Source organism: Rhinopithecus roxellana, chromosome 5 (genome assembly GCF_007565055.1).
Source record: "Rhinopithecus roxellana isolate Shanxi Qingling chromosome 5, ASM756505v1, whole genome shotgun sequence".
NCBI classification, from domain to species: domain Eukaryota; kingdom Metazoa; phylum Chordata; class Mammalia; order Primates; family Cercopithecidae; genus Rhinopithecus; species Rhinopithecus roxellana.
Window position 1 is genome coordinate 118,321,923 of NC_044553.1, and position 11,999 is coordinate 118,333,921.

At 45.4% G+C, this 11,999-nt stretch overlaps 1 protein-coding gene across 2 annotated transcripts; it reads left to right on the forward strand.

Annotated features, from left to right (window-relative positions):
- Positions 1-33: 33 nt before the first annotated feature.
- Positions 34-10,780, forward strand: MRPS11 (mitochondrial ribosomal protein S11). Of its 2 annotated transcripts, XM_010362295.2 has the most exons (6): positions 34-184; positions 313-429; positions 5,067-5,165; positions 7,671-7,800; positions 9,525-9,590; positions 10,388-10,780. In XM_010362295.2, exons 1-6 carry the CDS (start codon positions 120-122, stop codon positions 10,493-10,495), a joined length of 585 nt encoding a protein of 194 aa, XP_010360597.1. In that variant the 5' UTR covers positions 34-119; the 3' UTR covers positions 10,496-10,780. The 2 variants fall into 2 exon arrangements, with proteins under 2 accessions (XP_010360597.1, XP_030786118.1); XM_030930258.1 differs by lacking the exons at positions 34-184; positions 313-429 and adding an exon at positions 1,460-1,551.
- Positions 10,781-11,999: the final 1,219 nt, after the last annotated feature.

The window sequence follows — 11,999 nt, forward strand, 5'->3', positions numbered from 1 at the left end:
GACCTGATGAAGAGTATGATGACTTTCCCTTCTGTCTCCTCCCCGACACTCATGGTACCGGCGCCGGCGCAGCTATGACTGACGCTGCCGACGGAAGCTGACTGGGGTCAATTCAAGTCATGCAGGCTGTAAGAAACGTGGGGTCGTGGCTCTTGCGGTCCTGGACTTGGCCCCAGACAACCCGGTAACAAATGACTGCCCTCTCGAACCCACCGCCACCTCTAGGGCTATGCTCCTACTCGTGTCCCTTGAGCCACCCGGGCCCCAGTGACCGTTAGGTCGTGGTCCTCACCGAGCTTTTCTTCCCGGCAGGGTCGTGGCCAGGACGCCAGCCCGGACAATCCACACAGACGCCCGGCAGCTCCAAGACGCTGCAGCCAAGCAGAAAGTTGAAGAGAAGGCGGCGGCTCCCAGCCACACCAGGTTCAGGTGAGCCCCATTTGGACCAGCCCTCTGGAGACCCGCAACCCCTGCCTCTTGCCCGACTCCAGAGTCAGAACCAGTGAATTTTCAGCTCTGTCACTTGCTATCCGTGGGACCTTCTGCAAATAAATCTGAGCCTCAGCCTTCTCATCTAAAAATGCGGATAATGCTGAGAGAGGTGGTGAGAATCAGATGAGCCGTGGTACAGAGTAAACGTTCGGTGAACATTCGTTAAATCAATGAGTGAATGTGAGATGTCCATAACATGTATCAGCGTTCTTTCCTTCTGAGATGGAGATCTTTTCAGACTAACAACCTTCCCTGCCTCCAACACAAAATGGGGAGGTGGAGGGCGCTAGCGATGGAACAGATGCTCCTGCACATCTTACAGATGGTCCAGGGTGTGTTTTGTGCTCAGCCCTAGGAACTGGCATCTTGCTTCCCACCAGTGCCACCACCTCTGTGTGCTCTGTACACATCCACTTAACTTCACATCCATTTAGCAAACATTTACCAAGAATCTACTATGAGTGAGACACCATGCTAGGTGCCGTGAATACAGATACAAAAGATCATTCCTCCCCACAGGTAGTTCATAGTCTTTGAGGGAAGACATACATGCAAACATTTTCACCATAATTTGCTCAATAGTATAACAGAGGTAAGCATTCTTTGGAAGTATGAAAACGTAAGTGCCTAACTCCTGGCCTGGTGCAGTAGCTCATGCCTTTAATCCCAGCACTTTAGGAGACCAAGGTGGGCGAATCACTTGAGGTCGGGAGATCGAGATTAGCCTGGCCAACATGGCAAAACCCCATCTCCACTAAAAATACAAAAACTAGCCAGGCGTGATGGCTGGCACCTGTAATCCCAGCCACTCAGGAGGCTGAGGCAGGAGAATCACATGAACCCGGGGGGCGGAGGTTGCAGTGAGTCAAGTACACGCCACTGTACTCCAGCCTGGGTGACAGATTGAGACTCTGTCTCAAAGGAAAAAAACAAAAAAAAAAACAGAGTAAGTGTCTCATTCCTGAGGAAATCAGGCAAGACCATGGAGAAAAGAACATGGAGCTCAAAAGCGAATGGGAGTTCATCTGGACAAGTTGAAGTGGGTCACTGGAGACAAAGGTAACCATCTGTGTAAAGGCATGTGGTATGAAAATCATGGTGTGTTCAGGTGTGTATGTGATGGCAGATGAGGCCAACAAGACAAGAAGGAATCAGAATGTCAAGGGTCTTGTCTGTCACACTGGAGCTTTTACACTGTCTCCACTGAAGGCAGTGAGGAGCTGCTGAAAGGATCTAAACCAAGATTCTGTTGTAGTCATTTCTTAAACAATGCCAGGCACTGTTCAGAGTATTGGGGATATATCCCTGACCAAACAGACAAAAAGCCCTGCCCTCATAAAACTTAAATTCCAGTGGGTAGAAGACAGTAAATAGAAAACAAGTAAAATGTAGGAGTATAACGGTTGGAAAGGGGAGATGGGGGTCCAACAGGCCTGCATAGCCACATTCTGTAGGACCTTGTCGGCCACTGTGAGGACTTCAGCTTTTACTCTGAATGAGATGGGAGGCCAATGGAAATTGCTGAATAAAGGGTTGACATGATCTTGCTGACAAGATCTTGTAAGCCCTTTGGCTGCTGTGTTGATATTAAACCATAGGAGAGCAAGAATGGAAGCTGGGAAGAGTCCTCTAAGCAGTTAGAAGACTATTGAAATAATCTAGACAAGAAATGATGGTGGCTTGAATCATGGTTATTGCCATGGAGGTATTATAAATGGTCTGACATATTTTGAAGGTAGAACAAGCAGGATTTGTTAATATACAGTGTGAGAAAAAGAGAGGAGCGAAGGAAGACTCCAAAATTTTGGGGGCTAAACAACTGGAAAGATGGAGTTGTCATCAAGATGAGGAAGACTGCAGGAGTTTGGATGGGGGTTGTTGAGATGCTTAATAAACATTCAAGTGGAGATACAATGTAGACCATTAGAAATGGAGCTCAAGGGCCGGGTGTGGTGGCTCACATCTATAATCCCAGCACTTTGGGAGACCGAAGCAGGCAGATCACCAGGTCAGGAGTTTGAGACCAGCCTGACCAACATGGTGAAACCCCGTCTCTACTAAAAATACAAAAATTAGCCAGGTGTGGTGGCGCGAGTCTGTAATCCCAACTACCCAGGACACTGAGGCAGGAGAATCGCTTGAACCTGGGAGGCGGAGGTTGCAGTGAGCCAAGATCGTGCCACTGCACTCCAACCTCGGCGAGACTCCATCTCAAAAAAAAAAAAAAAAAAGAAAAATGGAGTTCAAGGGACAGATTTTAGCTAGAGATATACAGTTGGGAGACATCATAGAGATATTTAAACCATGAGATGACAAAATCATTAATAGCATAAATGTAGATGAAGAGAAGAGGTTCAAGGATTGAACCCTGGAGCACTCTCACATTTAGAGATTTGGAAGACTAGGAAGAACCATCAGAAGAGACAAGGAACTTCCAGAGAGATAAAATAGGAAAACCAAGAGAGATCATTTGTTTTTTAATTTGGCTCAAAGTGGGGAGATCACTGTGTCAAATGCTGCTGATGTGATAGGTTGCTAGATCAATAACAGAATTGTGTATTGTATTTAGCAATGTGGAGTTAGTCGGATTAAAGCATTTTTGGTGGAATAGTAGGGGCTCATATCTGATTGAAATGGGTTCAGGGAGAATAGAGGCAGAGGACAGGAAGAAACAGCAAGTATAGTCAGTACCTTAAAGTTCCTTAAGAGGGCTCTGCTCTAAGGGAATAGAGAAATGGACAGTAGCTCCCAGGAGGTGGGTTCAAGAGGTTTTGGAGGGTTGTTTTGTTATTTCTTCAGTGTGGAACATAACAATATGTTTTGCCATTGGGAGTAGTGCAGTATACAGGGGAAAAAACAAGTGATACTGGAGTGGGGACATTGTGGGAACAGTGTCCTTCAGGGGCTAATACACAAGTGGAGCACTGTAACAGGAGAGAGCACAAAGGCTGTGGGCACAGATGTTCGGTAGCGGGAGCTGGAAGAAAGTCTGATTGCTTCTATTCACCCGTGGAGGTCATCCACTCAGCAATGAGGAAACAGGGAGTTGGAGGTTAGGGGAGACAAAAGAAGGTATAAAAGAGTCATCTAGGAGAATGGAAGGATAATTGAACTGGGGATGTGCTGTACGATTGCCAGGCAGTTCTAATCACTTATAAGGTCAAACCCACAGGAAAGAATATACTTGTAACCTTTGAATACCAGTGTGTTTTTGTTTTGCCTTTTAAAATACCTCTAGAAAAGCAGGTAGGGCTGGGGTTAGGAGAGTAACCCTCAGATTATAATATAATTTCTAAAATGGAATCTATTGTATTTCAAGTGGCTGTGGTGGGTACAAACATGAATCTGATTTATGTGTGTAGGCCTAGTGGAACAGCAAGTTTATTTCCAGCTCCATTGCTGAAGGATGGTTGTGTGTGTTCAAATTTTAAAAATCACAGCTTTGGGAGGCTGAGGCAGGAGAATGACATAAACACGGGAGGCGGAGCTTGCAGTGAGCTGAGATCCAGCCACTGCACTCCAGCCCGGGCGACAGAGCGAGACTCCGTCTCAAAAAAAAAAAAAAAAAAATCACAGCTTGGTGAGGAAAGCTCTAGACTGAGACAGATCTCCTAGGTCCAAGACTTGGCTTCTCTTACTAACCCTATTTCCCTATTGGTACCTAATTTTTGCCATCTGAAAATAAAGAGTTCTTTAGCTAGAAATAGCCAGAAAACAGCTTGGACTAAGACAGTGGAAGATCTTGAACGCAAGACAATGTGTTCACATCTGATTCTATTGGGACATTTGAAACATAGATTTCCAGACCCCAATCAGAAGTCCAGGGTGAAGCTTAAACATCTGTATGCTTCACAGCTGACCGATGTTCAGCCTGCATTGAAAACCACTGGTCTAGGGTAGAGGTTGGCAAACTGGTTCACTGGGCAAATCTGGCCAGTTGCCTGTTTTTCTAAGTAAAGTTTTATTGGAACACAGCCTATTAATTTACTGTTGTCTATACCTGTTTTTGGGATATAGTGGAAGAGTTTAGTAATTGGGACAGAGACCTGTTGGCCCGCAAAGCCTAATATATTTACTATCTGGCCCTTTACAGAAAAAGTTTGCTGTCCTTTATCCCAGGGGATTCTGGATTTTTTTTAATGGTAATGATATGAGTATTATTTTTGTCTCATTTTTTATAAAGTAGAGTCCACATATTGTCTATGGTTGATGAAACAAGAAACAGGTTTGACTGTATGTTTTAAATTGTGAGAAGAGGAACCTACAAAAGATCTGAAAATAACGATATGGGCATACTAGCAGGGACAAGGAAGATGGGGAGTATGAATTAAAATATCTTCTCATAGCAGAAAGTCCCTAGATGTGTCTGAAGTCAACAAGTCAAGAAACAGCCTCATAAGCACAGCAGTCACAGATGAAGTGGTAGCACCAGAAGGACTGAAAAGGAATGGTGGGGGCAGCCACTTCAGAAGCAGCAGAGGGCAGAGAGCTGTTGTTTTTTAACCATGTGTTGTATTTCTTTGACTTTTAAAAAGTTGAGACAATTTTAAATAAAATCTTTCTTCTAATTGCAGCATTTACCCTCCCATTCCAGGAGAGGAGAGCTCTCTGAGGTGGGCGGGAAAGAAATTTGAGGAGATCCCAATCGCACACATTAAAGCATCCTACAACAAGTAAGTGGGAAGGGAAACACTGGGCCATTCTAGCATGAGATTCTTTCTGCTTCAAAGGGAAAGTCAAGCTTGGCCCTGAATACCCTGGGGTAGAAGTGAGGGTGCTAAGTGCTGCATGATGGCACCAGTGTAGAGCAGCATCTTCCTCCCCATTTGAGGAACCACCTGCTGTCTTTACAAAGCTTATTCAGGTTTCGTCAAAATGTGAAATAGGGTGGGCATTTCCTAGTTACAAGATTTCTTTGCTTTCCTTGAGAATAGTTTTGCTCAATAGTTGGAAGAAGTGTATTAGGGGCATATGGTCCCACCATGAAGGTGTTTATTAAGTGTTGCTGATAGGGAATGGATGATATATAAATTAAAAGAAATATGATTCAAGATATTAATATGATTTATTAATACACTAACCAGAATCTAAACGTGTAAATAGATATTGTCCTTACTGTGGGCCACTGTGCACTGGCCTCCGCCTTGTAGAGCTAAATGTGGATGGTGAGTTTAAAGTGACAAGACTAGTGTTCTTGTGTGGCTTACGGACGGGGGCAGTGCCAAGGGAATTCCTAAACATATGCTGGCAACAGAAGCATTTCTGGTATTAGTGACAACTTTGCAGGTTGGCCCCCACTTGGAAATGAGATCAGTATTTGGTCACAGCCAACCCACCCAGCAATTTAGAGACCAGCACAAGAGACTAGAGTCATGGGCTAAATTGTGTGGCACAGATGAAATGCTCTAGGATTCATTTCAGCATTTGTCAGATAAACGTAAAGTGACAGCAACTGGATTTCCTTTTTTTCCCCCTTTCAGGCTAATAAGGACATAGGCTAACTCTGCATTTAAGTGTCTATGGTCTACTCTGTACAGCACTGTTTAGGCTGTCACAGAGACAAGCAATTATGCATCTATTCAGTATGGAAAACTCTAGAAACTCTGGTAGGGGGAATGGCAGAGCCATAGCCAGGATAACAAGCGGATGACCCAAGCTCAGGGCTGACTCCAGCAGGCCTCCCCTTTAGTCACTTCTCCTGCCTCCTTCTGTGAGCTCTCAGAGCTCTCCAGACCAGAAATAGGATGATGATGACTAAAGGGGAAATCGAAAGCATATCTGAGGATTTCTTAAGGCATAATCTTAATTGTATTAATAAGTTAACTTATTAGAGACGATTAGGAAAAAGGTGTGGGTGGATGCAGTGGCTCACACCTATAATCCCAGCACTTTGGGAGGATCACTTGAGGCCAGGAATTTAAGACCAGCCTGGGGAACATAGTGAGACCCAGTCTCTACAAAAATACAAAAATTAGCTGGGCGTGATGACATGCACCTGTAGTCCCAGCTACTCGGGAGGCTGAGGTGGGAGGATGGCTTGAGCCCAGGAATTGGAGGCTGCAGTGACCTGTGATCATGCCACTACACTTCCAGCCTGGGCGACAGAGTGAGACCCTGTCTCACAAAAAAAATTTTAAAAAAAGAGAAAAGTTTTACTTGTTTAAAATAATTTTTGATCATGAAATACAGTGTCATAAGCATCAAAAGTATCCAATATGAGGCCAGGCACAGTGGCTCATGCCTGTAATCCCAGCACTTTGGGAGGCCAAGGTGGGGAGATCACCTAAGGTCGGGAGGTCAAGACCGGTCTGACCAACATGGAGAAACCCTGTCTCTACTAAAAATACAAAATTAGCCGGGTGTGGTGGCGCATGCCTGTAATCCCAGCTACTCTGGAGGCTGAGGCAGAAGAATCGCTTGAACCCGGGAGGCAGAGGTTGCTGTGAGCCAAGATCATGCCATTGCACTCCAGCCTGGGCAACAAGAGCAAAATTCCGTCTCAAAAAAAAAAAAAAAAAAAAAGCATCCAATATGGTAATGTTGCTAATATTTTTTTAAGAGTCCTTTTAGAGCTATACAAAAAAAGCATCCAATATGGTAATGTTGCTAATATTTTTTTAAGAGTCCTTTTAGAGCTATACAAAAAAAGCATCCAATATGGTAATGTTGCTAATATTTTTTTAAGAGTCCTTCTAGAGCTATACACTGAAATATTTACAGACGAAATGATAGGTCTGGGATTTGCTTCAAAATAATCCATTGGTGAGGGGAGTGGGGTGGGAACAAGGTTTATAAATGAAACTGAATTGGATATGAGTTGACAATTGAAGCTGGTTGATGGGTCCATCAGATTTCATATGTTTTTCTCTTCACTTTTGTGTATATTTAAAACTTTCCCCAATAAAGTCATTTTCTGGGTGATGCTTATAACTACTCTCAGATTATGGAGCGCCCTTTAGATTATGTGACTTACCAGTTTTCAGTCAGGTTTAGGGGAGAATTTTGACCTTTCCTGATACTTCTTGTAGGAGTTCAAAACATGTTCATCTGATAAGCTCAAAGTAGAAGCAACTGAATTCCTTTTTCTTTCTCACCCAGGCTTCTAGGGGCATAGATTAGCTCTCTCTTATTTCCCTAAAGAAGAGTTGTATCCTGTGTGTTTCTTCTGCTTTTCTCAGCACACAGATCCAGGTAGTCTCTGCCAGTAATGAGCCCCTTGCCCGTGCTTCCTGTGGCACAGAGGGATTTAAGAATGCCAAGAAGGGCACAGGCATTGCAGCACAGACAGCAGGCATAGCCGCAGCGGCGGTAAGTGTGTGTTCCTTCGGCTTCCCTCTGTAGTGTGTGTTTGCTTTCTGCATAGCTCATCACTGAGTGGAGAATCCTCATTATACTACCCATTCAGAAGCAAGGGTTTGTCATGGCAGCTTACATGCCCTGACATTGGGGCACTGGTTTGAAAAGGTTTATGTGAAAGACTCCTCTTTTTTCTTTCTCTCAGCTTCATTAGAGGTGAAGCCCCTATTCGTTCATTCTGGGATGTAAGAGCCAAGATACCAAAGGCTTGAGAACCAAAGACCCCTCAATTTAAAAACCATTAGCCAGGTGGGGTGGCACCTGCCTGTAGTTCCAGCTACTTGGGAGGCTGAGGCTGGATGGCTTGAGCCCAAGAGCTTGAAGCTGCAGTGAGCTATGATCTCACCCTGGGCAACAGAGAGACCCTATCTCCAAAAAAAAATTAAAAATAGGCTGGGCATGGTGGCTCACAGTTGTAATCCCAGCACTTTGGGAGGCCAAGGCAGGCGAAGAGATTGAGACCATCCTGGCCAACATGGTGAAACCCCGTCTCTACTAAAAATAGAAAAATTAGCTGGATATGGTGGTGCGCGCCTGTAGTCGCAGGTACTCAGGAGGCTGAGAATCACTTGAACCCGGGAAGCGGAGGTTGCAGTGAGTCAAGATCACGCCACTATACTCCAGCCTGGTGACAGAGCCAGACTCCATCTCAAGAAAAAAAATAAAAATAAAGACCCATGGTTTGGGGTTGGGGGAGATACGATAGTCTATTTGGAGAGGATATAGTATCGTGAGGACTCATACGATACCAGTTCCATTATGAACTGTTGTAGACCTTTTTTAGAGGTAAATTGGCAAGGTGCTGCTATTGGTATAGTTATTGAGCATCTACATGTGCCAGACACTTTACATTTATTATCTTGAATCTTCAAAGACCCTCAGAATTACCCACATTTTCATAAGCCATTTGAGATTCAGAGTGTGTGACTTGCCCAGAGCCATGCACCGATTCAGTTCACTCATCGGAATCCAGATTGGTCTGGGACCAAAGCCTGCACAATTTCTACTATAGCACAGGCCTTACAAATGTTCAGACTGCCAAACTGGATGTATTTCCTGAAGGAAAACCTTGACCTTCAAACAAGGCAAGGCACCCCAAAATATTGATTGCATGTACTATCATCAGAAATCAAAATGCTGTAAATGCCCAACCATGGATGGATCATATACTATGAAAAGAAGTACGTCAGTGTTCACAGTGGCTTCTGCATGGTGGGTCATGAGTGAGTTCTGTGTATTTTCCCATTTTTGTAATGAACTGCCTTTATTATCAAGAAAGAAAATTTCAACTATAACTACTTAGAGATTTTAAACAATACTTTTGAAGTGGGTATTTAGGTTCAGCCTTGAAGCCTAGGGTGGTGCCTCATGGTCTGAAATTCTGCATGTGCCCACCTGAGAAAAACCTGAGCAATATTTAGAAATCTCCATTAGGTGGCAGTGCTGTCCTAGGCTAAACAGATCACAGTCACGTGAATTCTGCAACCTGCCAAATTCTGTGTTCTCTGCTGGCGCTTGTCCTCCACTATAGCCATCTGCCCTTTGCCTCCCTGTTTACTTCTCTGGGTGCCCTTTCCCTGAGCTCATACCCCCCCTTGCTCTAGGAGGCAGTAACAAGAGATTTGGATGCAGTAGTTCTCTCTCCGGGGCACTAACCACTCATTGCTTCTCTGCAGAAAGCTACACAAAAGGGTGTGACCCATATCCGAGTTGTGGTGAAAGGCCTGGGGCCAGGACGCTTGGTAAGCTACAGTGATTTCCGTAGTGTGTGTGCCTCCTAGTAAGTGAGAATCTGGGGCTTGAGAGCAGAGTACAGAGAGATTAGAAAACACTCTTTAGTGGATTTCCATGTTTGCTTGAAGTTCCCGTCTGTTGTTTCTATAATCGACTAAGCCCCTCAGAGCAAGCCTAGATCACTTAGTATAATTCTCAGACACTCACTGAGTGCCTGCTGTGTGCCACGCACTGGGAATTTGAAGGTGGTTCCTGGGGGAACTGTCACAAATGCCTCAGGACAGACTGGTGAGTGCAGTGGTAAAGCATGTGCCAGAGTGCTGGGAGCCCATCAGGGGATCCTGTACCTAGCAAGGATAATCTTTCCTGATGATCGTTAGCACAGATAATCTTTAGCTTCCTCAAAGAGGTGACATCTCTCTGACTTTGCAGGAATAATGAGGTATTAGGGAGGTGGTGGTGGGGGACATTGCAGGCAGAGAAAACTGCCTAAGTAAGCTACAGAAGTATGATACCCAAGGTGTGCCAAGATCTACAGGAAGTCTTTGTTCAGACTGTAAAGCACAACGTGGAAAGTGGTGGGTATGATTTGAGAGGGGGACAGTGAAAACCTGGCTAAAGGGTTTGGGTGGAGACGTTTGTGAGAGTAGAATAGGATTGGGATTATAGGTATCAAAGCCAGTGGGCATCTCACCCCTCCCTTCCCTTCTCTACCCGACCCTGTCCCTCTCCGAACCCTGCCTGGAAACACTGGATCATCATTTCTGGGACCATGCCATTCTACTTTTCTTTCTGCTCCTTCCAGTCTGCCATCCACGGACTGACCATGGGGGGCCTGGAAGTGATCTCAATCACAGACAACACCCCAATCCCGCACAACGGCTGCCGCCCCAGGAAGGCTCGGAGGCTGTGATGGGAAGGAAGCCTGCACTTGGACCTGACCTCAAGACTCAGCTCCAGTGGGACCTTGTAAAATGCTCCCTGTCAGAGCTCTCTCCAGAATATGCTTGTTAGAGATCCTTCAAACAGTAAGGGAGAGCTTTGCCTCCTTACACAGTGGCCTTTGCTTGCATCTCCAGCTGGAGATGGGTGTGCCCAGAAGTAAGCTTTGCATCTCTTACAAGAGGGGAGCTACAGGGGCAGCCGTGGCCTAGGCCCAGCCTCTGCTCAGAGAAAATAAATATCTGTACCATCTGTCGTAATTCTGAGATTTTTGTTTCAGAGTTACATAATTCCTACTTCCTCCTGAAAAAGAGAGTGTGATTAGAGGTGAGACCTTGGATGAAAGGGTTAAAATGTCAATGTGAGTTGCTATTTACCAGACACCTTTGGTTTCAGATATTTCTTTTCTAGCCCCTTACCCAAGATTTCCAGAGCTAATCCTAGTAACTTTTCTTATTAATGACTTGTAATTTGGCCCAGATTGAGAGCTTTTTGCCACCTACCTCTGGATTCTGATAGATTTCACCATTATGGGCATGTTTAAAGTTAGCCCTAAACACAGGATTTTCTACAAGTGGACAGTCAGACTCCCCACACTAAAGTGGCAGTCATCGTTTACACTCCATGGGCTTCAGCAGTCCCAGCACTAACGAGAGAGTGCCCTAAAAGCGGGGAGGGTAGAGTTGTGTAAAACATGATTCTTGGCCAGGAGCGGTGGCTCACACCTATAACCCCAGCACTTTGGGAGGCCAAGGTGGGTGAATCACTTGAGTCCAGTTTGAGACCAGCCTGGGCAACATAGTGAAGCCCCATCTCTACCAAAAATACAAAAATTAACCAGGCATGGTGGCGTGTGCCTGTAATCCCAGCTACTCTGGAGGCTGAGGCATGAAAATCGCTTGAACCCAGTAGGAGGAGGCTGCAGTGAGCTGACATCGTGCCACTGCACTCAAGCCCAGGTGACAGCGAGACTCTGTCTCAAAAAAAAAAAAAAAAACCTGATGATTCTCTAGAAAATAGGGTGCATGGCAGGATGGGCTTGAGTAGAGCCCAAATCTAGAAGTGCAGAAAGCAAGTTGATAAGGAACCTTATCAACTTGTGCTGGCAGTGGGGCGCAACTCAGGATCCCCAGGCAGGACTGACTGCTCCTCTGCTGGGGCGCTAGGGTTCCTGGATACGGCACAGAAGCCAAAGGAGGAGGCTCTAGAGACACGACCAGAGAGGCCCCTCTTCCACAGGCAGAGAAGACCAAAGGTAAGAGTATCACCAGAAGCTGAGAAGGAGTGGTCAAGTACGCAAAAGCACTGCTCCTCCCAGATGAGTGCAGGAAGGGCCTGCTGACCAGAAGGGGAAGGCACTGTGGGGTTTTACTTCTGCGTCCAGCCAGCTAAGCACTGTGATCTGCCTGAACTCAGTATGGGAAAAGACACAGCTGCCCCTTAAATAGGCAAGAGGCTGTGTTAGGGCAAAGAAA